Below are 27,795 nucleotides of genomic sequence, written 5' to 3' on the forward strand. Positions count from 1 at the left end.
TAAAAAAGAATAGTTTTAACGTTAATGGAAAACGATAGACACATTTTAAATGTGTAGCTTAAAACTTTGTCCAACATGTTTGAATTCTACAGGATTTCTCTCTCACTCGACCCACAAAAAAACCCACAACACTCTCCTGACTCTGTATAATGTACTTTGAATATGCTGCCTTATCACCAGGTCATCCCAAATTCATCTAATTGTTACAAATACATTTTTTTTCAAAAGAGGAAGCTTTTGTTTTCCTTTCTGTCCTTAATGAAAGCATACTCTTCTTATAATACAGTAGCTTTATAGGCACATAGTAGAATGCAGCCCTGAACCACATACTGAATACCTGATGAACTCTGTTGAAGAGGCTGGGCTGGCAAACAGCACAAAGCAGAGGGTATGGGAAGGCTCTGCTCAAGTGGCGTGATGCTGAAGCACCTGCCTGCCTCTTTCTTTCTTTGCCCTTGTGAGTCTTGGATGCTTGCTAGGGTGCTGTGCCTGGATTTAGAGACTTTCCTTACCACTCAGTTGTTCGTACATGTGCAGTACAATTGCAGCTCTTCTCCCTTGTTCCCAGAATGAACAGACATTGTATTCTTTCTACCTGCCAGCTGGGAGGATTGGAGTGGAAAGAAGCCTCCTGAAATACCCCATGAGCATCTTTTCTGTATATAGAGAATGGACAAAATATTTTCCTCCAGTCTCTGGGTGGTTTTATCTCTCTTTAAACCTCAGTGCTTGATTTTGTTGCTGGTCTAATGCTTTGCAAACTAAACTATGAAATGGCAGTAATTTCTGTGTCGTGGATTGGGACTGCTGTAATGGAGCTGACCTCTGACTACTGATTTTTTTCTTTGCTCCTTGGTCTGAAATCACTTGAACTGTTTGCTGATCTGGCATAGTAGCACTGGATGTGTTTGCAAACCTGATTTACGTTTTATAATGTTACAGAATTACTCTTGAAGATTTTGAAATGTGTCCTTTTGAAAGGACATATTAAGAAATAAAAGTGCATCTGTGGCAGTGGAGTTGTAATAGTTTGTTTTTTACATCGTTTGCTTTTAATTCTTCTTATCTCTCATCAGCCAATTATTAGCTCCTTCTGTGAATTTCAGGATGTAGGAGCAAAGGGCAGGGAAACAGGGGAATGAATTTATATCCCATCAGTTAGCACAGCACTGGTTAGACTTGTTCTTCTGTGCTGGGAATGTGGTCAGTCAGACCTGGAGAAATGGCACCCTGTTTTACAAAATAACGGAACAGAATGATGAATAAGTACCAATATCACTTGCAATAAGTGCTAGATGACACTGCTCATTCTTCATGGGCTGCAAGTGGATCTTTCTGATGTAAGTTGTAAGAGAGATCCTTTCCCTGCTAACGGGCTAGGGCAGCCGGAAGAGGAGACTTGAGGGTATCGGTGATGATGTCTTCCTTAAAGGTAATATTCTTAAAAAGGGAGGAAAACACATGCCAGGTTGTGTTCCACTTCAACTGAGTTTACCAGGAGATAGAGAATTAAACTTGTGTAGTATCTTATGAAATATTTGTCTATCCAGGAAAACAGCCCAAAAAGCTGTTTCTCTACACTGATACTATTTCGTCTTTAAGTGTATTCTCTACTCCTCCATTGAAATAAACTGCACTGTACAAAGGTGTTTACAAGAAATTTGGATTTTCTGTGGCTCACTACTTAGCAGTGAATTCCTTATGTAGAAGGTCTATGTGGACACGGTTGAAAATCAAATCATTTCCTATTAGCTTGTCGAGGAAGCTGGGTGATGTTGCCTTCCAAAATGATAACCTTCTGATACCCAGTGCAGTGTCGTTCTCTTTCCTGTTATCTTGCCAACACCTAGCATTGCAAATTTAATGAGTCAATATGAAAGGTCAAAAATGCAAACATTGCTTGCAGAGAAGATGAAAATTTGTGGATTACATGCCCATTTTGAGACAATTCCAGCACATTAAAGCTAATTGTTAAAGTACTGAAGGAGCAGCCGTTCATGCTTTTACATGCTTTTACATTCATGCTTAATGCAAATAAAAAAATACGTGACTTTTAAAATTACTTCCAAATGTTAGATTAGTGTTTGAATAACAAATATGATGGCTGAAAAGTGGACTATTCTGTGAACAATATTTGCTTATTAGCAGCACCTTACTGTTTTTGTTTTGTTTTGTTTACAAAGTCCTGTAATTGACTTTGACACAGTTCATGCTGCACCACTTTTATCTTCAGAACAACTGAAATACTGTAAAAAGTATTTGTGAACAATTCAGTCATTTTCTGTTTGAAGAAGGAAATCAAAATTACCTTTCACTTGCTTTAAGTACAGGAGCATTCTCAAATAACGTAATTTAAAACCAACTATGGATATTTCATTCCCTAGTAAATGTCAGAGCCAATATGACTTGCCATATTCCAGATCTCATGACTCATGAGCAGCTTGTGAGCAGCTACAGACTCTGTTTTTATGGTGTCACTTCTTGTTAAAGGGGTGCTGCAATTGCACAGCATCCATCTTTGCACAACTTCACAAATGTACTCAGAGACAATAGTTTAGATGAGATTTTACTCATGCTAAAATCAGTGACTCTAGTTTAAGTTCAGTCTTTTTTCTGTGATGCTGTTTGGTTTTAATCTAGATTAAGAAAGAATAATACTGATTTGTTATTCTTATCTTTGTTACTTCCTACTGCAGTATCTCTTGAGATGAAAAGTAACATTTTATGTTTTCTGCCTTCCATCTTCTTTATTTTACCCAACACTTCAGAAGTGGTTGATAACCATCATTACAATATCTTGAGCAACAGTAGTTTATATGTAGATGTTTTCTGTGCTTAATCCATTCTGTTCTGCAGACTTAGAAGTCAAAAGAATTATGTAGTTAAGCAGCTTGTTGGAAGCTGCTTTCAGGACATTGACAAAGCTGATAAAAATTCTTTGATGAAATTATTTTAGTCCAGGAAATAGTAACTGTTTTTCATTTTATTGTTAATATACAGGATAGAACTAATACCTGCTGTAGCATGTCTCAATATACATTAAATTTTATTAAAAAAAGAGCAGGAAATACAAATATGATTTATGTGGATGTATGTTTCTATATGTGTGTGCCTGTGTATTTATGAAGATCTAATGCTTTTCAGATTTCTGGCCTAAAGGAATAATAACAAAAAATAAAATAGAAACTTAATATAGTCAATAAGACTAATGTGGGTGATTATGGAGTAAAAGTTGATCAAAAGTTAAAAATGTATCAAATTGCTTTTAAAGATCCCCAGAACTTGAATGTTTGCTTGAAAAGAGTTCTTTCAACATTTCAGCTTTGACTTTTGTCACCTTTTGAAAAAGTTGCAGAGACAAAATCTGATCTTGAGAGACACTCGCTTTCTACAGTACTACTTAACATAAAAACTGGCTTTAAGAACCACCTTCTCAGATTTACATTAAGGGATCTATCAGAGAAGCAGAACTTTATTTAAGAGGAATAAAGGAAACAAAGATCAGGACAAATATTTGTAGTGAGTGACCAGTTATCTATTGCTTGTCAATTAATTTTACTCTAAAAATAGATTAAGACATTTCATTAATCGCTATTTGCTTAATTGCTACTCTTTGTTCTTTTGTAACCAAATTTCTTCGAGAATAGGTTTGAAAAAACAATTTTGTTACATTGAGAAATCTTTTTAAATATCTACATAGCTTGTCCAAGCTGTGGAGTAAAAGGGTTTTACTTAAGGAAATGTTTGCTGTTTGGCTACTTTATAAAGCTTTCATTGATCCTTTGTATTTCCTAGAATCTCAGCAGATAAGTACTGTTTAACTTAGTTTGTCATAAAGTGGTCTCTTGCAGTATGTGCATTTCAAGTTAGAGAAACTTTTGATTTACTACTCTTCCATAAACAATGTAGTAATTGCCTTTTAAGCAATTTCATACTTTAAGCTTGGTATCCTAGATAAGAGAAGACAGTAGAAATTCTTAGTGATCTAGGAGGAGCTATTTTTTTCTCGTGTGCATACGCACACACAAAAAAGATTAAGGCTGTTCATGCTTTCACTGTCATTCAAAATTGTTGGAACTTTGAAGCAAATGGTAGTTCAAAATATGATTTGAAATTTGGGAAATGTAGCTGTAATTCTGCAAAATAAATACATGCTAGATTTAATTTCTTTTCAATACCTTCCTTTTTCTTAATTTATGTTCACTGTAAGGAGGTTGGCCATACCTTACAGATGAATGGTGACTGGTTAGAAATGTTTGTCATGATCACAGAATCATAGAATAATTTAGGTTGGAAAAATCCAGCAGTTAGCCTAGCACTACCAAGTCCAGCACGAAATCATGTCCCTATGCACTGCATTTACACATCTTCTAAATGCCTCCAGGGATGGTGACTCCACCATTTCCCTGGGCAGCCTGTTCTAGTGCTTGACAACCCTTTCGGTGAAGAATTTTTTCCCATTATCCAATCTAAACCTCCCCTGGAGCAACTTGGGGCCATTTTCTTTTGTCCTGTTGCTTGTTACTTGGGAGAAGAGACCAACAGCCTCCTTGCTACAGCCTCCTTTCGGGTAGTTGTAGAGAGCAATGAGGTCCCCCCTGAGCCTCCTTTTCTCCAGGCTAAACAGCCCCAGTTCCTCAGCCGCTCCCTGTAAGACTTGTGCTCTGGGTCTTTCACCAGCTTCATTGCCCTTCCCTGGACACGCTCCAACACCTCAGTGTCTTTCCTGTAGCGAGGGGCCCAAAACTGAACAGAGTATTTGAGGTGCAGCCACACCAGTGCCAAGTACAGGGGGAAGCATGATCTTTGGTCTTTGTTTCCTTTCCTCTCTTTAAATAAAGTTCTGTTTACCTTACAGAATGCTTAATGCAAATTGGAGACTTTCTTTCTCTGCTATCTGCCTTCCCTTTGCATTTTCCAGTGAGATTTCTATTATTATTATTATTAAGGCCAGTTTTGTGTTAAGTGGTAGTTACAGGAGGAACCAGTGAGTGCTCCTCAAGATCACACTTTGCCATTATATCTTTTTTGGTAGTGCCAAAATCAAAGCTGAAGTGTAGGAAGGGTTTGTGAAGAAACGATCTTCAAGGATTGGATGTTTGGGGCGGGGGGGAGGAGATTTTGCTGTTGAAAATGCATCATAACTCTTACTTCAGAATCATCTGTTCTACTTGTGAACGTACTTGCCATGGAAGAGATTGGTCTCTCTAACGTGTGATCCACGTGACTGTTCTTTTCAAGCCTGTTTTCACTAGCACAGACTAGCTTGCATTACCTAGCTGCTGTAGAGACATCTGAGTTCTACTTTGGAGTGCTAAGAACAAGGTGCAGAGGAAGCATCTTTTATTAGACCAGTTCTGCTTAGGTTGGAGAGGTAATACACTTACTAAACCTTCTGGTTATCTATAGGCCAGACTAGCTAGTGTGTTGTTCCATGTATCTTTACTCATGTGAGGCCTCCTGAAGACATGATTAGGGAGGTGATTGTCCTGGAGGACTGCACTTTTGAAGATGATGTAGAGGAAAAACTTCAGCAGTAGTAAGAGCAGCTGTATCAAGGTGGGCTGCAGAGAAGTATAGGAGATCAAAGCTTCTGCAGCAGTGTATTTTGTTTAGCTGATTTAAATGCCATAATGTTTAAGTTCAGATGTGTGCTGTTTTTCACAGGCATACCTTTCTTAGGAAATTGAGTTATATAAAAGGTGCTTTAGATAATGAAAAATTGCAATTCCAGCATTTTCACTAAAGTTGCTTTGTGCTGATTCTGTTGCTCAGTTCAGTGCTTATTATCTTCTTTTTTGTTCCTAGTTAAGAAAACTGCTGTCGCTATATTTCACTGTATTTTTCTGCTTTGGACTTGTAGCCTTCTGATATTTGTTTTAAAGCGTTGCTATCATCATGCTCAGAAAAGCGTGCATGTAGCCTGTCATATTAGATAGCAATTATCATCAGCACCAGAACCTTCAGAACACAAAAAGTGCACAAAGTGAGATACACCCACAAAACTGAGAAGTCGATCCTTCTGTATCCCTTTGACATATGATCTCAAGGTGGTGTATTTGCCTTTTGACAAGGCTAGCTTACACTGAACACAGAAATTGTGGAAAGGAGAACTTTCACTTTTCACGCTTCCATTTGTTCAGTACTAGAAACATCCTCACACCTGCACTCTTCCAATGTGCCCATATTTTTTAGCTAACACAGAATTATATATTTAATTATTTTCAGAGATATTATGAAATACATTTAACATTCAGTTGGGTAAATAAAGTTGTCACAGTTGTCATTGAGTTTTGAGAGTTCTTCAGAATTATTCTGTTTAAAAATAAAAAGGTAATGGTGTAAAAATTCATGGTTAAAGGATACGCATCTTGATTTAGCAACTATGTGCCTTGATTTCAGTGGAACTGTTCCTGAGCTTGCAGGTAGTGATAGCCCGAAGTAGTTAACAAATAGGAGCTCTTGAACAGTGATTTGGAGAGACAGTCATAAAAATTACTTGTGCTAGTACAAACTAAGATTTTGGGGGAGTTTGTTTTGTTTGATTTTTCCTTAAAGCTACATCTGCATTTTCTGAATTCTGGTTAGAGCAGGTTTTTTCGGGGTTTGTGGGGGGGCTGGATCCAGTTGACAAGTTCGTAATTGGGGGCTTAGCTTGTGTAAAGTAAATCGGGGCAGCAAAGCTGGGTATATGGTCAGTGAGCCAATGCAAGTCTGCACAGAAGAAGGAGACACCCTGGGATAACTGCTGTGCACATCAGATCTTTTGACCTTGAATTAGGAGCTCGGAGGCCCCTCCCCATAATGTATTCCTGTCTCCCTATTTTACAATGATGTTGTAAGCGGACAAGGTGCTGACAGCTTCTCTTTGCAGACCAGCCTAGTGATGAGCTGCCTTCCCAGGGAGCTAGAGGGCTGGGTTGTGGTCTCAGTCCTGCTCAGATGGCCCTGCCTACAGAACTGCCAAATATCTGTAGGGTATTTGTACTATAGAACTGCCAAAGCTTTGTAGGAAGACCCTGTGTACTGCACCCAAATCTAATGAAGCTAAGAACTAAGCAAGGCCGAGAAGGTTGGACTATATATAGTCTAGTAAATTAATCATCTGTCTGGGAGGCAGTGACTTAATTTCTGATCCCTGACTCCTGGAGTAGTGTTGTTTTTATCCAGCAGTTTAACACATTGCATAGCCTTGTATTTGGGGTTCACACTTGACCTGAGACCATACTTAGTCCAGAGCTTTAGCACTGGATGAGTACTACTAAATGAGTAGTACCTATTACATCCTGAGTGCATTTCCTGTGGCTTACAGGATATATTTTGCATGCTAACAGATTATAACTTTTCAGAATTGGTCAAGGTTGATTTGTTTAAAATTGTTTTTCACCTCTTCCCTGGGTTTGTGGGATTTTCTTTTACAGGTGTGTTGGCGCTCTCCCCCCACCCGCCACCCACCCCCCGCCATCTGATTGTGTCAATGAATTGTAACACATAAGGGTTATATATGCATTTGTTCATGAATCAGTGCAGTAATGAAATGGGAATTTCTGTTACTATCAAAGGTGTGGCATTTTCATCACTAACATGTTAACACAGACAAACATTAAAAAGCAAAATGGCAGAAAAAGCAACAGTTTAATAACTGTTTAAGATTGTCAAAGTGAAGCAGAACTGAGGCTGAAATGAAAAACACATGGGTGTTTTTACCTTGCAAAAATGCTTTACTCTCCTCGGTAAGATTTAAGTTTCAAAAGCTAGAGAGGTGCACTTTACTGGTGTAGCCTGCATGAGAGGTTGTTTTGATGATGCTCGTTAAAGGTGTGATTTTAAAAAACCAAAACAAGCTCAGAGCTTTGCTTATACAAGATTTTTATTACCACATGCTAAATTATGTGCTGCTTAATGGGAAGTTGTTGCATATAGTGTTTACTTCACAAACATTTTTGTAAAAACTTAGTTGTTCTTGACGTAGTAGTTCGATTTTTCAGTATGTTATTAGAAATACTTGTAGTGGTAATTACAGTTTATCTCCTACACTACAGTTCATAATCTTAGGTTTATACCTAAGTGGGACAAACCTGAGTAGGCCTGCAGTTTGTATGGTCTTTAAAGTGATTCCATTACATCTTAATTATTTTTTTAGTTGCTCATAAGGAACAGTTGTACTGCATATTTTGAAAGTATTTTATGGTTCTATTGAGCTTTATCACGGTGAGTAGTCGCATGGCTGACCTTATCTAGGTTTTGATGCTATATTTTGTCATAGTCTTTCCCATGTTTCTGCAAGAAAAACCCTTGGAATAAAAAAATGTATAGTTGACAGAGGAGAGGTCAAGGAATTGACTCCTTGCCTTTGCCTTTTCTTCCCCAATTGTGCTAGCCATAGACTGGAGGTATCCAACTAAGGCCCTTGTCTCTTTATTCACTAAAGGCATGAAGTGGGGGAAGGGGTTATGGTTTTGTTCAAGGCTTCCAAGGAAAATAGTGTTCTAGTTTTTCAGTCAATAAATAATAACCTTTTTCTGACAATTCACTGGCATCATTAATGAAGAACACGTGGCTTCCAGGAAGACTAAACATAGATTCATCTTTCCGGCCTCTGTATGTTGCCTTGAACTTCTCTGCAGAGAAAAAAGGGGCACTTAATTTAGCAAAGCTGTTCTCCTTAAAGTCTGAATGCAAAATATTCTGGTCAATACTGCTCTAATGTTGCTCATTCTTTCTTGAGGTCTCTAATGCTGAAATTGCTTTACAACCTTCATTCAAATGGAGCTCAGAAAATAATACGCAAATATTAGGCCTGTGTTAAGGAAGTGTCTCTAAGTTGCATTCTTTGTTGTTCTAGTTAATAGGGTCTGGATGTCTGTTAGCCATGAAAATAGTCAGATTAGTCTGATACACAGATGCTCAACAGTGTGAGAAGGACTCTGATCTGACCTTACAGCCTGGCCTGGACCAGGTGTTTCTGATTTGTCTTTTGGAGGTGAGGAGAACATTTGTGCTGCTTGTAGCCACCAGCCTATTATAAAAAGGATTGGGCTTGGGCAGCCTAAGAATGTTATGCTTAGCGTTCCTCATTCTGGATATTTGCAGTAGAACAGAGATAATGGAAGTTTGCTGGTACATGGACTCTGTGCTCCTGAAAAGTGACGTGGAAAATGTTCCTGATGCCTTTTATGTGTGCGTGTGTGTTTGTCCTTCCCACTTTAACAAGGAAGTTGAACCATTGTGTTTTGGGTTCAGTTGTGACTGAAGTAGTTACAGTAAGACAAAACTTCTGAGTAATAGGTTGGGGGAGGTGGGGAATGCATTAGTTTTTACTTGGGATTTTGTTTGATACTATTTAAATTAAGTTCTTACACTGAAGCTTACTTCTCTGTGGTTTGCAGAAAGGAAGGAAATTACTTGCACAGAATTATAAAGCTAATGGACAACTTTATAACTTAAATATGCTTAGCATAGACACTATTTCTTGGTCTCATTTAATAATTGTTGGTTAAATGCTTCCTTTTAGTTTACTTTGTTTTATCAGCATTGTTTCCTCATCAGACATGTGGGTACTTCATTATTTTTATTTGTAGCAGACAACAAAGATATCCACAGGTCTTAGTATGTAGTTTTAAATGTTGAAAAGTACATACTCCATGTGTGTTGTAGACCATGGATGTAATGGGAGCTCCTCAGTATCAAGGGATGGAGTGACTCAGGTTTTTGTAGCTGAGGTACAAGACCAGAGGGCAGAAGGATCTTTGTTCTGTTCTTGGCTAAAACAGTTGGTCTCCTGAGATTTATTTTTTTCTTTTGAGTTTAAAAAGGAAAACAATGTTTTACCATTTTTTGTCAGATAACACTGAACCCATTAATGTTCCATAACAAGTAGGTCTCTCACAGATGAGTACTGTGGATAAACCTATAAACAGAGTTTGGTGTGTCAGGGTCTGAGAAAGAAGGCTGAGAGACTCCTTAAAATTCCAAACTCTTGAGTAAATTATAAATATGACATACTTCGCAGTCAAGGTGTGTAAGCCTCATGAATGCTATTTGAAGTTAAACCAGCTGAGAAAAGGTTATGCTGAAATAATTTATTAATTTTCATGGTTATCAGTCTCTGTTATCAGCAGATTTATAAATTTGCACAGGTATCTCTTCACTGCTGTGAGAGGACTCTAATTACTGCAGCTGTAGAGATCTGTTTCCTGTTATCTAGATTATAAAATACTTAAAAGCACGCTTATGGTAATTAAAACTTATTGAAAATGAGGGATAGCCGAGATGTTGTCAGTATGATTGTTCCAAAAAATGGTCCGTTATGTCAAGAAAAATTTAAATTACTTTTATCTACCCTATTGTGATAGCCACAAGAACACCTTTGTGTTGTAGATGGCTGCTTTCTCGGTAAAAAAAAAACAAAAACAAAACCCCAGAGGTAAAACTTGTGCAACAGGCTCTAAGAATTGCCTGTACTTGTTTCCCAATGTCTTGTCACTGTTTTGCGCCAAAGCCGCTGTATGTAATTGCATCACTAGCTGTCCTGTCAGTTGTGTCCTTTACTATGTCACAGCAGAAAGCTGCAGTGGGGGTGTGGGGTGTGGCAGTGCCTGTTAAGAGCATTGAAAGCTGCCAACAGTGTATTGCCTGGATGCTTCATAATGAGGGTGAGGAGGAGGATTGTTTTGTTGATGCAAGTTTATCAGAAAGAGCTAAGTAGCTTGAAAAAGGAAGAGAAACTGAAAGTGAAAACCCCAGAGAGCCAGGGAAACTTAAGAGGGAAACAGGATCTTGCTTAGAAAACAAATAATAATAATAATTTTTGGCCAAGCTTGTAGAGATTTTACTTTGAATTTGATAATTTCCATTTGTTTCTTAGGTACATTGGTGCTGCAGAATAGGGTAGAGGTAATTGTTTTGGTTATAGTTGAGCCTGCAGTGGTGCCAGAAGCAATCTAGCTCAGCATCATGCAACTCCTTTCATGCTACTCCTTTGGGGTGTTTTGTCTGCTTTTCTTAGCTTCCACTACCTATAAATCTGTAGTAATTAAGCTCTTTTGTAATTAAAAAGTAATTAACCCTTTTTGACATCTTTATGGATGTTCTTGGCTGGCTGCTTGGCCAGCTCCATTTTACCTATTCCAGATGATCTCAAGAAAAGAAAGACCAGCGGGTGCTCCTCATCATACCAGCCGTTTTCCTTCCTCAAAGCTCATGCTTAGGTGCCAGGTGTAGGCACTGAGTAAGTCTTTCTGGATGGAAATACTTCTCCAATTCTTTCTCAGGGAATTCTTTTCTAGATGACAGAAGAGAGGAATGGAATCCTGATGGAAAGCAAGGTGCACAAATCCCAGCAGTCCAGTAACAGGTCATACCAAGCTGTTTGGCACAATTTGGAAAGGTCTGTAGTTGGAACATGAAGTATGTTGCAGAGGTAGAGCATCAGCAGACACACTGGCAATTTGTGGTTGTGAAGGAAATAGGGGAAGAGTGGCAAAAAGTCCTAAAACGGAGGAAGAGGTGATTGGTAGAGGAACATTGTGGGGACAAGGAGATAAATGGATTTAAAAGAGAAAAAAGGCAAAGATCTCCTGTTAGTGCAGTAATTCAGTCTGCACAAGCTATTCATTGCACTGCTCCCTTGAAAACATTGGACTATAAGAGCAGAAATATGGAGAGGGGTTGTGATGAAGCTGGAAGCAGCACAGTAGTGAGGCACACCCCAAGACCATGGTGTGGGGAGGTGAGCAGGGTGAATAGAAAGGAGTAAGAGCTTAAGTAGCCAAAGAAAGAAGCAAATAAAAATGGAGGGGAGACACAGGAACAGGGCCAGGAATAAGGATCATTTCCAGTGACAAGGCAGCAAGATCAGAGGGGAGAGTTGTACAGGGTTTTGGGGTGGCTTTTTTTGTTGTGGTTTGGGTTGATTTTTTGTTTAGTTGGTTTTGAGTTTGTTTGCAGGTTTTGCATTGGTTTTTTCCTTTGGTTGGTTTTGATAGTGGGTTTTTGTGCTGTACCGTAGTTCAATACCGATTTGAAAGTAGCTAGGCAGTTACATATTCTATGTAACTAACTCTTACTGTAGTATTCAAACTGCAGCCATTGTGAATTTACTGAGACCAGAGGTAAACACTTCACCAAGCCTCTACCAGCCTCAAGCTTCCAATGGAGGGCAAGTACCTAATGAGAGCAGAAACACGAGAATACAGTATGTCAAAGGCCTTCCAGCCTGATTAGGCAGGACTGACTTGGTGATGCAAGTTGAGCTTGGTTATAGCTGGGTCAGACATGTCAGTACCAGAACTGTAAAAGCAAAACTAAAGCAGGTAACTTTTATGTACACAGAAGGCCCATCTGGGACTGGGTTGTGTGCTCATATATACATGCACATTATGCTTCTGTATTCTTAGTTTTTTACATGCGAAGAGCTGCTTGCTCTTCTGTTTATCACACTGGAAATGCACCTTGTGCCTATGCGGCTAACACAAGAAATACAGTGCTTTGTGAGGTGGTGTTGTATTTCAGGGCATCTTACTATTTTCTTCAGTGCCTTTTTTAGGCTGATGTAGAGAAAAAAAGTATTGTTATTATTATCTGTGTTTTATTTAACATACATGTTTTGCAGGATATTTGCATTCACTAAGTTTGTTGACTGATGTGTTTTGCTACAGAATCACTATGTTTATGATGTCCGTAGCTGTTCTGGTCAGTAACACTGATTTTAAACAGTAGTTAAGGCAAATCTCCATAGAAGCAGGACAGAATAAGGACTTGCCTGGGAGCAGAATGCAGAGTGTGTTTCACTTGGGTTTGCCAGCAGATTGTGCTGTGGATATTGACCTGCAGGTGTGACTGCTCCAGTACTGCGGTGGTCTGCAATGAGTTCCATGGTTGTATTCCTGTAGAATGGACTGTAGGGAAGAATGATCATTTCATTGCAAACAGGAGACATCCAGACTGTAAAAATGTACTGCTTGTATATGTTTAGATATGAAGTGCAGAGTTAATTATGTTAGACAAACTTTCAGGAAGGCAAGAGAAAAATACTGCACTTCATGCATTACAGTGGAAGAGTTCCCTCTTCAACTTGCAACTGAAATTGTACCTAATTGGTATAACAGTGATTAAGCAAATACTAATATTATTAGACTCGGATGCTGAACATTAAATATTAATATGTTTATCAGTAACTTTGGGTGACATTCATTCATGTCCCTTTTCTGTTTAGGAAGGGATTGATTTTTTGGAACACTGAGAATTTTGTACAATGACAAATAATGTTCAGTTATGATTTCTTCCTGTCTTTAGTATCCGGTAAATATTTTACTTCTCTTGGGTACTTCTATGAAGCACAAATGATACAATAGTACAAAGTTTAAATACTGTGCTTAATTTTTATAGCCAGTAGGAATCAACTTGGTCAGCATTCATTCAAGTCCAAATGATCAGATGTTGTGGGCAATTGATAACAAATGGAATGTCCATGTACGAGTTGGAATTACAGATGAAATGCCTGTAGGCACTGACTGGGAGCATGTACCAGGTAAAATGTAATGCATCAGTTCCTTGTTCTTTCTGCCATTTTCTCAGTGTTGTTTTTTGGGGAGTTTTTTGGATAGCAATGCTTAAATAAAACATTTTTGTCAGCAACTAAGTGGGCTTATTTATAAAGAGGACCTTGGTTTTACTTGAAAACACTATGTTGTTAACTGAAGAGAAATCTGATTTTTGTGATGAATTTCTGTTTGTTATTAATTCAGTGGCAGCAGCGTGAAATAAGTGGTACGGTTCCCTTTCAGTTAGAACTAAAGCAGTATTCCGAAGCAATAGAAAACTACTGTGCTATGTAGTTTTGTATTTAAATGTGATATGACATACGGTTCCTATCTAGATGTGGCTAACAAAAACTTAATGCTATTTTGCACATTGTGCACACTATTAATCCTGTGTGCTGGATGCATTCTGGATTAGGTAATTACATTTTTGCCTTGCCTGTAAATAAAACTTGAAACTTGATTTTAGTTGTTTTTTTCTAAATAACTTGTGTATTAATACTATCTGCTTTTAAAGTATTTTTTCACTGCATAAATGCATGGCACTTAGTTGTGGAATAATTGCCTTCTTGTGAAGAAGGGGAGAAAAAAAAAAAAGACCATGTCCATGATGTTAACCATTTTTAGAGAAACTAAAGTTATAACTGTTGGGTTATTCCCCATGTGGTAGTAAAATAAATCGGAGGCTCCAAAAGTATGTTATGAAAGTCCTCTAATTGGTTGTTGCTTGTGGCTGTGCCCACATAACAAAACATTATCCACAGTCTGATACACTTATGGTCAGTAGGTGCAGTGAGTACAAAATCTGCAATTAAAAACCTTTTTTTTGTTCACCAGTGTTTCATGTGCTGCAACTGGCCTACTTTCTGATATTCTGCTGTTCACAGGGCCAGAAGCTCAGATTTGAACGGCGTCTACTCTGTTCAACTCCCCTGAAGTCAGTGGAAGGAAATAGGAGGTCCTAAATTGCCCTTTGGCCAATCCTTTTGTAGAAAGCCTCTTGGAAAACTAGCTATTTCTTTGTGCCTTTTATAATGGAGAGTTTTCCTCCAGTATTAGTATAAAAATACATAAAAACTGTTACAGTCTTGCTGTCTTCTCTTAGTAAACTTTTCTGCAGGTGTATTTAGTATATAAGAAAGCCTGTGTTTATACCCTCTTCACATCCAATTATCTTTAGGTTTGCAGGCTTGTCAGCTGGCTATAAGTACAAGGACTGTTTGGGCACGCTGTCCTAATGGAGATGTAGCTCGTCGATATGGCATTACTGACAAGAATCCAGCAGGAGACTACTGGAAGAAGATTCCTGGGAATGTCTCACGTTTAACAGGTAGGTTGGTTCTGCATGACAGTCCAAAATACTGCGATGACTGCTTTGACTTCTGCCTGGTGGTGCTCCAGCTGACCATCTGCAGGGAGCGCTGCGCGCTCTATGTGCTTTGTGGAATGTGGGAGTTTCATCAAGGGTGCCTTTATCACATTGGTAAAAATCTTCTCTAGATATAATTAGGAAAAGAGATCCAAATGTTATTTATTTCATGTTTATAATTGGAACCTGCTACCTTAATTAAAAGATGGATAATTTGTGCTTTGCAGTGACCCCTCTAGATGAACTGTGGGCGATCAGTACTTCAGGATCCCTTCTCCAGCGCCTCACTAAGACCTTTAGCCATTCCCATAGTTTGCAGAAAAATAACGACACTTCTGTTCTGCTTCACCCTGACGACTTTGAAGATGAATGGGAAGTGATATGAAGTTTCTTGAGCTTGTGAAGCAGTGAAAAACACAGGAGGACAGAATTTCTGTAATGTATGTACAGAATATTGGATCTAAAAGCCACTCATATTGGACCTGTGATATTAGCACTTTTGTATTGAAAACCTGACCTGTTAAATAGCCCCCAAGCTGTGAGTTCTGATGTTTGTTCCATTATCTCTTGGGAGACTCTTTAGGTGTGGCATACTGCAATTGTTATACCGTACTACTGTAGAAGCTCCTTTGGAAATACAACTTTTAAGTTAATCTTACTAGCAATGAAAGTGACTACTTCACAACAGCATGCACACTAATACATGTGTACTTAATTTTGAGAAGGAATTCTGTTGCATTAAATATTTCTCTACAGCAGAAACATTAAGCATTTCTCAATTTCTTCTTGTACTTGGAACCCCAAACTGCTGGGAATGCTCTCCGACTATCGTACATATATTTAGAATTATTTTCCCTTGCAGCATGGAGGAAAATATGGCAAAGTATTTTCTTAGTAAGATCTCAGAACATAATGATTACACGGCATTGGTGTTGAAATGAACTTAGTTTGATCCATTTCCATATAAATGCCTGCAAGCCTATACCAACCTTCCATTTCTAGAAATTTGGTTCATAATTTGGCTTCATTCACAAGGGAGAAGTTTGGATTACACCTAATATCAAAAGGAATTTTGCCCATTTCACACAGCCGTCAGGAGGCTGACAGATTTGGGGGGGTAAGTCCCACTATGGAATAGGAAGAAGTTGCATGTTGGGTTTGTAGTACAAAGCAGGAATGTACAAGGCAGCTTTCGTAATTCTGGTTGTGCTATATTTGTGCCTCCAGCCAGTGCTTTAACATTTGGACTCAAATTGTTTTGAGTACCAAACTTAGATGTAGTAAAAGAAAAAATGGTAATTGATAGAATTACCTATATATCCCGTTAAAAATTGTGATATTGTGAGAAAATACTTAACAATATTCTGATTTTTAGCTATGTTAGCTAAATTTTGAAGTGTCTTATGCTTAACAGATGTTGCAACAGAGGTGTGTGATGAACTGGGAAGTAACGAGTTAATAATTGCCATTTATTTTTCTTTAAACTAAATCTCCTTTGAAAGATACCTCATCTTTTTTAAGCAATAGAACTATAGATGAGAGAACCTGAGTTCAGTATGTAGGTGGAGGAGTTATTTTGTGTTCATTCTAAGCTTGTAAATCATCAGGATGTTTTAAGCAGCTGCTAACCAATACTGTAAGAGAGCCAGCTTCAGAAAAGGCCAGAAGTTGAAAAGTGGGGATGTTTCTGTTTTGAGAACTTAATATATACAGAAAAGGATGTGTTTTCTTTTTAACCTGTGTTCTCTTCCAGAATAATCCATGCGTTTACTGCACTAAACTTGGAACAAACATGGTGCAAGGTGAGAATGTGAATCGGTGGAGAGAGAACCAAGTTATGTGGCTTATTTTTTTGGTAGCACTTGTGATATTGGCTGTCAGTTCTCAGTCTGATCTTTCAGTCTTACAGGGAGGACAGATTTGTTTCCCTTTTACAGGTGATATGTTTGCTTCATTGCTATCTCATCCATGTATGGAGATTACCCCACAGGGTTTTTTTAGCCTGTCTGGCAGTAGATGTAATGGAATCAGCTTGTGAAGTAACCCAGTCTGTTTTATGCAAGCATAGCTTGGTATCTTGAGGACCCCAAAGAAGCTGAAATTCAGCCTAAAAAGTATCTTGTGGCAGCTTCTGAGTCAATGACTTTGGAGAAGGGACATGAGTACTTCTCTGTGCCCTGCCAAGCACCAGATGCTCAAGTACAATGGCATTATTTAATAGTGACACTTTTGTATTAAATTTTTCAAAGTTATCTTAGCAATGGCTTGAGCTTGCTAGTTGTTTATTTACTGTATAATACTGTACCTTGCTATGGTCATTAATATTAAATTGGTGTCAAGAGCTCTTACCATACTACTTTTTAGGGTAGTTTTAATGAAATTAGGATGGGATTTTTACTTTTATTTCTGTATTTAGGTTTTGTTTGTGCTTTGAGACAAGTGCAATAAACTAGATTTTTAAGAAATAAATTACTGTGGTAAGACTCATCTGTTGTATGATTCACAAGAGAGTTTTCTGTGTCTGGAAATTGTCCTGATGCAGCAGACAGACATGCTTAATAAGCCCCTCCCCTGCTGTTATCCCAGACAATATGGTAATGACAATGTAAGCACCCGGATATTGTGAAGTTTACTTCATATGGTTTTTAAGTGGTGACTGATGTGTCAAACCAACAAAATGGTCTTCTTCCAAGCAAAGACAATTGAACACTTCTCATATTTGAATATTAAGCATATTGCCTGCATATTAAGATGGCCTTGCTGTAATAGAAGTAAACAAATTTATTTCCTTGCATGCTAGACAAAAATGGCACTTGAATGTTTAATATTTTAGCTTTCAGTGAAGGGTATGTCTGTGCAGTCGCAGCTAGAAAGTGTTCAGGCAGAAAACAGGTGATTGTACCATGCGCTGTAACTGCACCCTTCCTTGCATTTAAAAATATCTCAGCTCATCTGAAGGTTTCCTGAGTTTCTGGCCTTTTACTGGAACCAGAGAGTACCTTGGCTTCACTCACTTCCCAGGGGGCAGAACTGTTTCCTGATGGAGTTGGGACCTCGGTAACTTCACACAAGAAAGCATAACAATGGTTAATGATGCTTCTGACACTTAAACCCGCTTCCAGCCACAGGAATCCTGTTTGGATTCAGGTGGCAATGTCCTTGCTAATTATCATAGCTTTTATCTTGACAAACCGGCTCAGCTGCTTCTGCTGGCTCCTGCAGGGAGATGGTAGGCTCCTTGCAGCACCAGCCTCTTGCTGTTAGGCCGGAGTAATCTTTATGTCAAAGCTTAAGGAAGTTCAGGTGACTGGATGAGTTGGTGTGAAACAGCCATCTGGGATATCTACGCAACCCTTGTTCTTTGTCTTGCAGAAATAAAAAGGAATAGGATCATGTTAAATGGTGCAAAGAAAATCTTTCACTACCAAGTGTCAACAAAGTAAGTGAATTGCTTAAAGTAAGATAGTAGAACTACTGTTAAGAAACACTGCTGCCACTAAGAAAATGATAAAGAGAAACACTTAATTATGGACTTGGGTCATTGTCTAAACATAGCTTTATTTATACACGTAGAAAGAGTCACATTTATTCCAAACTCTTTGAACCTGTACAAAGAGCTTCTTTGATGCAATGGGCAAGAACCCCCCTTTCGTCATTACACACACAGGTGAATGTCAGGTCTGAAGCCCCTAACTCCTCTACATTACTTCTCAATAGATGAGTCTTGTCAAGTATCTCGAAGGCGCTTGTGGGTTATTTCAGACTAGCATGGCATTCTGGCTTGTCTTTTTGCTTCTCTCTTAACATTCCCTTTAATGAGTGAGCTATTACTAGTTGTTTCTGCTGCAGTTCTTGCTACATTTCAAGGAACAACCTTGGCACAACTTTCAGTGAATGCTGTTCTGAGTGTAAAGGCTTGAAATTCAAGTGCCTGTATGCCTATGGCTTTGCCTTGTTATTTAGCTATTAGAAAAGCATAAATTCTGAATGAAGATATGGAGATCTCCTCATTACTTTGGTGAAAAATTTCTGGTCTTCAGTTTTTACATTAACCAGCCCTGTCTTTATCCCACCCCTACCATCAGGACTAGAGAGATAAGATCTGCATTGAGGATTTCTAGCTGCAAAATGTGAGATGCAAGCTTTATTCCTCTTGCAGCCTTCCTGAAAGTGAAAGTTGCATGTTGGAAATAGCATTATGGTGGCAGGTAGCCAGCAGGTTGATGTATCCCTTGGCAAACAAAGTAGATCACCTTGATTGTTTGATAATGAGTTATTGTAGTTAAAAGTAACCACTCTCACATCAGCAGAACAGAAGAGAACTTGTAGTATAGAGGACTGGATTTTAATTACTGGGAAGTGAAAGTTGAGTTGCAGTCATTATCTTTTGTGAATTACTACAGCCAGAGCTCCACTGATAAAGATTAAAGTATCTGGATAAATGAAGTTATCTCCCTAGTCTGCTGAATGGTTTTATCACATAAATAGCTATGAATTTCTCATCACTTGAAATCAAGATAGGAAGTGAGGGTTTGGGTTCAGTGCAACAAATGTTGTAGATAATACTGTGGCTGGTATTATAGTGGAAGCTAGGTGAAATTATGATTCCTTTGGTCTTTGAGTTTATCTAATTCAAAATCTATTTGAATAGGCCTATCAGAGTTGTTACATTAGCCACAAAGTTAAAATCTTGCTTGATGCTAGCGAGGAAAAAAAAACCCACTAAGAAAAAGTAAAGATCAGTTTGAGAAACTTTATGTTCTTATGGAATGTGGGCTTTTTATATACATATATATATATATATATAAAAGCTTTGATTTCTGTTCTCTAAAAGCTATTACAATGATGATAAAATACCTAAAAAATACTAATTCCTCCAAACTGAAAAAACGCCCTTTCTATCTTGGCCCTCAGAAATTACTAAAATACACTGATTTTTATAGCCTGTGATTCTCTGATAGAGTCACTAAATAGTGCACAACAGAATAGCACTGAGTGGAGCTGTAGTTACGAATTAATCTTCTAAACATTATTCACTATTTCTGTCCAATATAGAAGAAACCAGTGACTTAATTTTCCTTTTTAGTATACCTTTCTCATAACCTCTGCTGAGATTCACTTACAGCAGGTAAAGGAAGGAGATGTCAATTTACAGCACTCGTGTTTTGAATCTCATATCCAGAGAAAAGACATTTAAAGATGTGTACAGAATTGTACTAATGTCCATCTTGAACTTGCACAGGTTGACTGCATGCTTTATTTGTATCCAAGTGCACCTGTAGTCTAATCAGTATAGTGAGCCTTTGCCAGGAGCTGTCCGTTGTCGGGATGGTATCTTGTAGGTAGAATGGAGAAGTGGCATAGATGTTATATCTATTAAAGCATAAAATGAGAATACAGAGTAGGTGGCTCCTTGCTGAAGTTGTTACAGTGCTGTGTTTTGCCTGACCATGGCGGGAGGAATTTGGCAAAGCTTTCCTGGGTCAGGTGAAAGATCAAGCGAATTAGACCTCTCCCAGAAAAAAAAAAAAAAAAACAAAAACAAAAAAAAAACAAAAACCAACAAACCACCAAAGACTGGGAGAAAAGGTCCAGGGAAGCACCCAGCCGGCTGCCTGGAACGTGTGCAGGGGGATGTACAAAAAAGAATGAATTAACTTGAGCTGCAGGGGGAAAAATGCAACCATCAGCAAGAAACCCCACAATCCCTGGCTGTTATAGGGGACAGACCAGTCAGCTGATCGTGGGGAAGTGCAAAGTAAGTAGGGTAATTGCTAGGGTGGCTGAGATTTTACTTGCTCAGCTCCCACGCTTGTCCTGCTAAATCCGTTCTGTGCCTCAACAGATGGGCTATAGTCTGTTCCCTCCGTGAGCCGCACCCAGCGCTCCAAATTGGGAATAACAAACATGTGAAGCGGTGGATCTGCAGTTCATTCCGTGGTGCTGTAGTGAAAGTCAGTCCTTTCAAGTTAGGGAGAACATGGTAAATGATCAGCACAACACTTTGAAGTAACAGGTTTAGCACTGTTAATTCACTTTGTAATTACTGTAATAATGATGCTGACCTTGTTAAATATTAACATTGATGCCCTAGGTACTTGTGTAGGAGCTCTATCGGGCTTCAGGTCTAATTAGTAGTTACTTAAAATACTATCAGCATGGGGTCTGTGTTTAAAACAACAACAAAAAAATCTGAAAGATGTGTTTGTCTGTACTAAGAACAGATGTATTGGAGAGCTGAATCCTGTTGCTTTTCAGGCCTGCTGACTTTTCTTTGCTTAGTGGAGAGATCTTTCTCCCATCCTTCCATGCACAACTACATGATTACACGGCACCCATATAGAGCATTCTTGGGAGGAAAACAGAGAGTTTTGTATGTCACCTTTCCTTCCTCCCCGTCTTGCCACTTCTAATTGCTGTAGGACAGGAGTTGGGGTCTAGGGAGGTAGCGAAGCAGCTCCTTCTTCTACTTAAGCTTTGCTATTTTATTAAAAGCGAAGCTAAAGCCAGCAAGTTTTCATGTAACCTTTAGACTTGTTCATAGTCCTTTGCAGCATGTTTTTCGCCATTGTTGGCGTCTTGCAATACAGAAACTTTTAAAACCTGATTTTAATAGAAGAATTTCAAGATGGAAGGTGACAGATGGTTGGTGGTTCGTTTGTGGGGTTTTTAATGGGCAAGAGATACTGTATCTTGCCAGATGAGTTTCCAAAGCATACTGAGCAAAGTGAGCTCAGCTTTCACTTAAAAGGCCATGCTTCATTTAATCCCAAAGTTTTGCAATCATACGTCCAGTGATTTCTCAAAGCCAGATTTCGGAGTAGGTTGGCATCTTGCTGTCAGGTTCAGAAACCTAAGGAATAATAATTGTCTCTGCAGAACTGTGCTGCTAAGAGCTAACCCTCGGTGTCTTCCATAGCATATTTGTTCTGGACAGTATGGACAGGCTTATAGCCTACTTATGATTCGTTACCTTGTGAGTTTTGCCAGCTTCCGTGGTGGATAATAGGAATCTTTTGCAGATCTTGGCAAATGTCTGGTTTCTTAGGCCTGCCTCTAATGATTCTTGCTTTAGGTCTAGTGTTCCCTGGTACAGTTCCTGAAGTCAGCCAAGGTGCAATGCGTCAACACAACAGAGACATAAAAAAAATCCCCAATCAGTTGTTACAAATGAAACTTCCTTCGTGTTCTCTTCATGTTTGAATTTCACCAAATTTCATGCAGTTTTTAATTTTAAAAGTTAGCACTGAGTGAGTAGCACAGCACTTGTATCTACCATCTACAATTTTTTGAGGACCTTAATGGGTCACAATGACTTTTAGCTTGAGCTGGGTAATTTTGAAATCCGGCATCTAATGGACCCAATAATTAGGCCTGTCTCTGTGTACCCAGATGATTTGCATATCATTTTTCCGTTTGCTTTCTGCATTCAAGATTCTCATCTTTTGTTATCAATCTTTGTTCGCTTTATGAGTACCAACTTGTACTGAGTGTGTAAATTTAAAAGAGTGATTCCCTAAATTCTGAAGTACATTGACCTGGGTCATCACTAAAACTTCCTTGCAGATTTTCCTGCAGTTCTTCTATCAGGCTTTTAATAAAAAGCACTGCCGAAGTTGTATGCTGCTGTAAACTGAATGTGGCCTAATTGTCAGTGCCCTGATGGAGCATCGTTTGAGAATCACTGCTCCGGAAACACTGCTGCAGTAGAAATGTGTACATATTCTTGCCGTCTCAAAAAAAAAATAATTTGGAAACTATTGAAAAATGAGTTTATTTTTGTTTATTAACACTGGTATCGTTGATCTCTTGGCTTATATTTAGCTGTTTTCCTAATAGATTTACAATATCTGAATTCAGTTATTAAGTTAAGCTCAGGAAATACTGGTAACAATAAAAATCATACCATGGTGACTAGAAAAAAAAACTTGAAAACTTACTTTGTGAAAACACAGCCAGGCAAGTAAGAGAATACTGGAACACTTGCTTTTCATATTTAGCCCTATATAAATCCATGGGAAAGCTTTCACTACAATGGTTCTGGATATGGCCTCAGGAATATTATTAGTAGGATCTAAGGCCTCTCTAGAGGCAACTCTGCTTCTGTTCAGCCAAATAAGGGATGTTTTTGGAAGCCATCCCAGGCAAGTGATTTTGCAAAATAAATGCATCTACTTTGTATGAAGGGATAGCCAGGTACTGAGTGTCTTTCTTCCTTGGTACTGACTCAGTTTTAGCATGGATTCCACTTGGGGAAGGAATCATCTTCCTCCCCCATCCCAGTGTCTCTGCTCCAGTCCAGATAAGTGAAGCCATTTTTGGAAGCCATTCTGTTCCACTGCTTGGGAAACAGGAGCATATCTTTTCAAAAAATATTCAAGTCATAGGACAACCTGTGTAGTAGGTTTTGTATAGGATTTGCAGGTTTGGTCTTGGTTTGGGGTGAAGCTCTTCGGCATTGCATAATGCTAATGTAGTTTTGTTTCCCTCCGTTATTGGTATGCTCACACCTAGGTTACTATAAACAGTTGGAAGCGCCTGAATTTTAGAGAAGTTATGTGAAAGCCAGTATTGATAATGAACTGGACAGAGATAATGACTTGGGGAGGGGGACGGGAATAAAAATCAAAGAGCCTTTCAAGAATACCTGCCTTAATCCATGGTTGCTAGGATGAGTAGAGGTAAGATGATGGTTTCAGGGAATGCTGAAGAGTCTAGTTTGACTTATTGAAGAAGAATGAGGAAAGTAGAATCAGACTTAATGACAGGAAACATTTCCTCACGAGAAGGCTTGTACTGTCGTCAGGAAGTGGTGGCAGTCCCATTGTGTGAAGCATTTAAGACTGGACAGAGGGAACAATTCCAGTAATGATATAAAGGGATGAGAACATCTATCAGAGCCATTTACTGTTTTGTTGCTTTGCTTGATTCTTTTATGTAGGTAGTATTACCTTGTTTTCACTTCTTTAAGTACTCTTAGGTCTTTCTGTGTTCTGTTTGGAAGACCTGAATGGCATTAGCAGAAAGTCAGTGCTTTTGAAGGTGCAGAACATGTGCATCTTCCATTGATGTCATTTGGTGCTGTGGACACTCAGCATTTCTGCAAAGCAGTCTTCCAGCTATTTTGGTTTATACGTGAGAACATTCAGGGCTTATTGATGGCCTGTGTGAAAACAGTTCCATTTATTGTAGAGGAGGCATGAAAGCGACCAGCTGTCTAGTAATACATGTAACATCACCGGTAATAGCTGTAAAGTAAGTGGGGGTTTGTTTGGTTCTTACTATTTTCTGAATCAGTATGTTAAGAGCATAAGATGAGAAGGATTCATTTGACCACTGGTGATTTGACATTACAACAATACAGCAGATTTATAAAAGAAAAATGATTAGACTTACATAGTGAATCCATTTTAATTGAGCTCTAGGTGCTGGTTTCAGTAACATTTCTCCCCAGAGGTGATCCCCTCCACAAGTGGATGCTCACATGTAGTATCAGCCTTTGTATTCACCAAGCCTGAGCTGTGTGGTGTAACCTTTTTATTTATTACCTGGTAATTTGCACCAAAGCCAGCCATCTCATGTATTTCTCCACATTTTCTTGTGGCAGCAGGGCTTTCTGAAGGGATGATCAGCAGTAAACTTGTCTTTACCTATAGGCAGATTAAGGAGAGCAAGCAAGAAACAGGAGTTGACGGTTTGCTGCTGACAGACTTACTGTGCTTGGGAGCAGTTTCCAGATGCTTCTTAGAAAGAAGTAAACCTGAGTGGTGAGCAGGGTGGGGTGACCCTTGCTAACCAGATGTTCAGCAGGGCATCAAGCTTGGTGTAAGGGCTTGAGAGTACTGTGATGGACAGGGCAAGTACCTCCTATGGTAATAGAAAAGTGAGCAGCAAACTTATGAAGAATTATTTTTTCCCCATTGCACAGACTGGGGAACTAGGAAGGCAGGCAAATGTTCTGATACCACTGATCATACAGGTTTCCGTAGGGTCCAAGCTCGAGACTTGCTATCACAGTGCATGCAGCCCTTTTGCCAGCTGAGCTATAAGTCATTGGCTCAGACGGCAAAATTGGCTTTTTTTTTTTTCTTCACAGACACCAGCTAATAGAAAAAGGTAGGACACGTACCTTTCTACCACGCTATGTTTAATGCCTTGGTCATCAGGGCCACTTATGGTGAACATCACATTAAAACAGCATGTTGGGTATGTGTATCTCCTACAGAGTCAGCTGCATCAGTGTCAGGGTTGAATCAGAGTAAAGCTTCAGTGTAGCCTCATTAATGAATAGGGCCTGGTAAGGTCACAGTCCAAAGCAGGGATTTGGTTGCATAAATTTCTATGCTTTTGTTTTAACAGGGAGTCTACACAAGATTTGTTTGGTATCTGAGCAACCAGTTTCTAAAGCATCAAATCCCAAGCAGAGGCAGGAAAGGCTTCTTTTGATTCTGGAACAAAAGACTTCCGAATACCCTCCCAGTACAGTGCCACTTCTCCATGCATGAGCTGAAAATGCTGAAAATGTGAATAGATGCAGATCCAGACTACCAGCTGGGACTTGCCACCTCCCAAAGTGAGTGCTCAGTACTGCTTAGCACCCTCTGAAAGGCACATGCATTTGCTTCGCAGAGCTTTTCTTTTTGAGTTGGAGGTGGGCAGAGCCAAGCTCTGTGTCACTCCTCCCCTATTCTGCCTGGCTTTAGCTTGGGAAGTGACTCCCCCGCTATCAGGGGCAGCAAGGCAATTTGCTCCCCCTTTTTCTCCTGCAATCATTCAGCAGAAGTGGAAATGGGATGGGGACACATGGGAGTCCCACTGTTTGAGCAAAGCACAGAGGATTGTGATTCCCGTTTTGGCCCCGGCAGGCTTAGCTGTGCAGTAGAGAGAAACGTGCTTGTTAACTCCCCGACTTGTACAAGCAAAATGCTGTTTGCTGGTGCAGCGTGGACTGCTGCAGGGCATGAGCTGCTGCTTGCTGGCTTCGTGTTGAGTGAATGCTTCTGAGACTTGAGGAGTTAAGGGCCACTGCTGTGGCCACTGCGGGGCAATACTGAACCAGAGACCCCTGGCGATAAGAATATTTGCTGATATTACTTGAGAAAAAGCTCGAGCTCCGAAGCTGGGATTTAACTGCTCTATGTCTCTCTAAACTGGTAGGGGAAGAGATGTGATGTGAGTTTGCTGTTTGTCCTGTGGGCAGTGCATCTGTACCACAGGCCTATTATTGCTAGGCATACCTAAGCATGCACATAAGCTGATACCACGTGGTAGCAAAGAATTGGGCCCTCAAGTTCTCACAATATTCGTGATACAAGTGGTGTGGGGCTTGGTCCCATTGTCTGTCTGGCTGTGCTGTCCTTCCTGACCTCCAGATGCCTCCTACTCGGTGCTTCTCCAGGGACCTGATCTCACTGGGGAACTGGGACATAGAAAGTCTCTTCAACAGTGAAGGACAGCTTGGATGCTGGCCATGCTCTTCGCCCATCACTGTGCTGGCAGCGTGCTTCCCCTGCACCCTAGGAGCAGGGGTGTAAGTAGTGCTGGAAGGGGCCAGTGGCAGATGAGTCCGGGGACAGGCTGTACTGGGTGAGACAGCTTTATTCCTGAGAGAAGGGATGGAGGGTGGAGTGTCTTCCACTGCACACCCAGTCTGGGGTGACAACCCTCAGGAGAAGCCATAGTGCCCTGAGAGATCAGACTGACTGGAGTAAAGGGTTGTGAGGAGATACACCCTGAGTCTTTCACCTAGAGCTTGATACCACAGCGCTGGCTGATGGGGTGACAGCTTGCTTGACCTGTCCTGAAGGTTGGGATGACGGTGCTGAATGTGAACTGGCCATCTCTGGCCAGCACGTCGTACAGAGCTCCAGTGCCACAGCCGATGCTCTCCGTAGCGAAGGCAACCGGGGTGATGCGTACGCTACCTTGTCTGTGCAGCTGGCATTTCACTTTGAAGGAAATGATACTGGTTTATCCTTCAAAATACTCCACCCGACGAGTGACTCAGTGAGTGACTCCCCTGGTCTGCCCTCCCGGCAGCTCTTACCTCAGGGCTGTCTCCACAGGTGTTTTTCTGCCAGGGCGTTCTGGGTCTGACCACAGCCGTGGTGCTGCTGCTGGCAGGGAAGATGAGGTGGCAGCAAAGCTGAGTCAAACCCCGAACATCTGACGGAGGAGGCAGACCTAAGGGCGTGCCACACTCTTCCTGCTAGTGTGTGAGTGTTTCCCCTTGCTAGCACTGAGAGCTGTGCAGTGGCTTTTTGTCAGACAGCTGTGGCCCTACTGCACTCTAGTTTTCCTAAGCCCTGTGATCCCTGAGGTTCCAGCATCCCTCCTGCTGGGCAAGCCTGCAAATGTGTTTAAGTGAAAGAAGCAATGTGCCCCTCCCCTCACAGGAGCGGGCCACCTCCATGACTAGTTCAATACTTCTGCCCAGCCTGCCTTTGGCCATAGCCCTTTCTGTGCATGTCATTAACAAAGGGCTGAAATCAGTCTGAGAGTCTATGGCTACATCCTTCTGTCCCGTCACTTTGAGTCACTAACCGTCAATAGCTTTCCTTATTGCAGGAGTGGGAGAGAGGGGGAGAGCACTAGCAGATGGTTTTGGAGGAAGGGACATTCAAAAACTCAGCTCCTCAAGGGACTTCGTTCTCTCTCTTACTGTGAGTTAGAAATTACTTATCCTTTTAGGCTTTGCTCTAAAATGCTGCCTCAAACATTGTCAGGGAAATGACACCGCATTAAAAATATGAATGTCATGTATTGTAATGTGTTTACTATAATTTACTTGCACCATTAAAAAGAAGAACCCTAATGATTATAAAATTAAGCCTGAATATTAAAAACATGATGCCACCCCACCCGCCCCCGCCCCTTACATCAAAA

At 39.9% G+C, this 27,795-nt stretch overlaps 1 protein-coding gene across 4 annotated transcripts in view; it reads left to right on the plus strand.

The window, feature by feature from the left end:
* The window catches only part of TECPR2 (tectonin beta-propeller repeat containing 2), a 55,256-nt gene extending 27,461 nt beyond the window's left edge, over positions 1-27,795 (plus strand). The window contains exons 18-21 of one of the 4 annotated variants that reach the window (XR_013929303.1): positions 13,390-13,531; positions 14,722-14,871; positions 15,138-15,350; positions 25,270-27,795. Coding sequence is in view for 2 of the 4 variants with exons in the window: in XM_080394557.1 (XP_080250683.1) it covers positions 13,390-13,531; positions 14,722-14,871; positions 15,138-15,295 (450 nt within the window). In the remaining 2 variants the exon portion in view is untranslated. The other 3 variants (XR_013929304.1, XM_080394557.1, XM_080394556.1) reach the window with 3 other exon arrangements.

The sequence above is a fragment of the Falco punctatus genome (assembly GCF_963210335.1).
Source record: "Falco punctatus genome assembly, chromosome: 7".
Lineage (NCBI taxonomy): Eukaryota > Metazoa > Chordata > Aves > Falconiformes > Falconidae > Falco > Falco punctatus.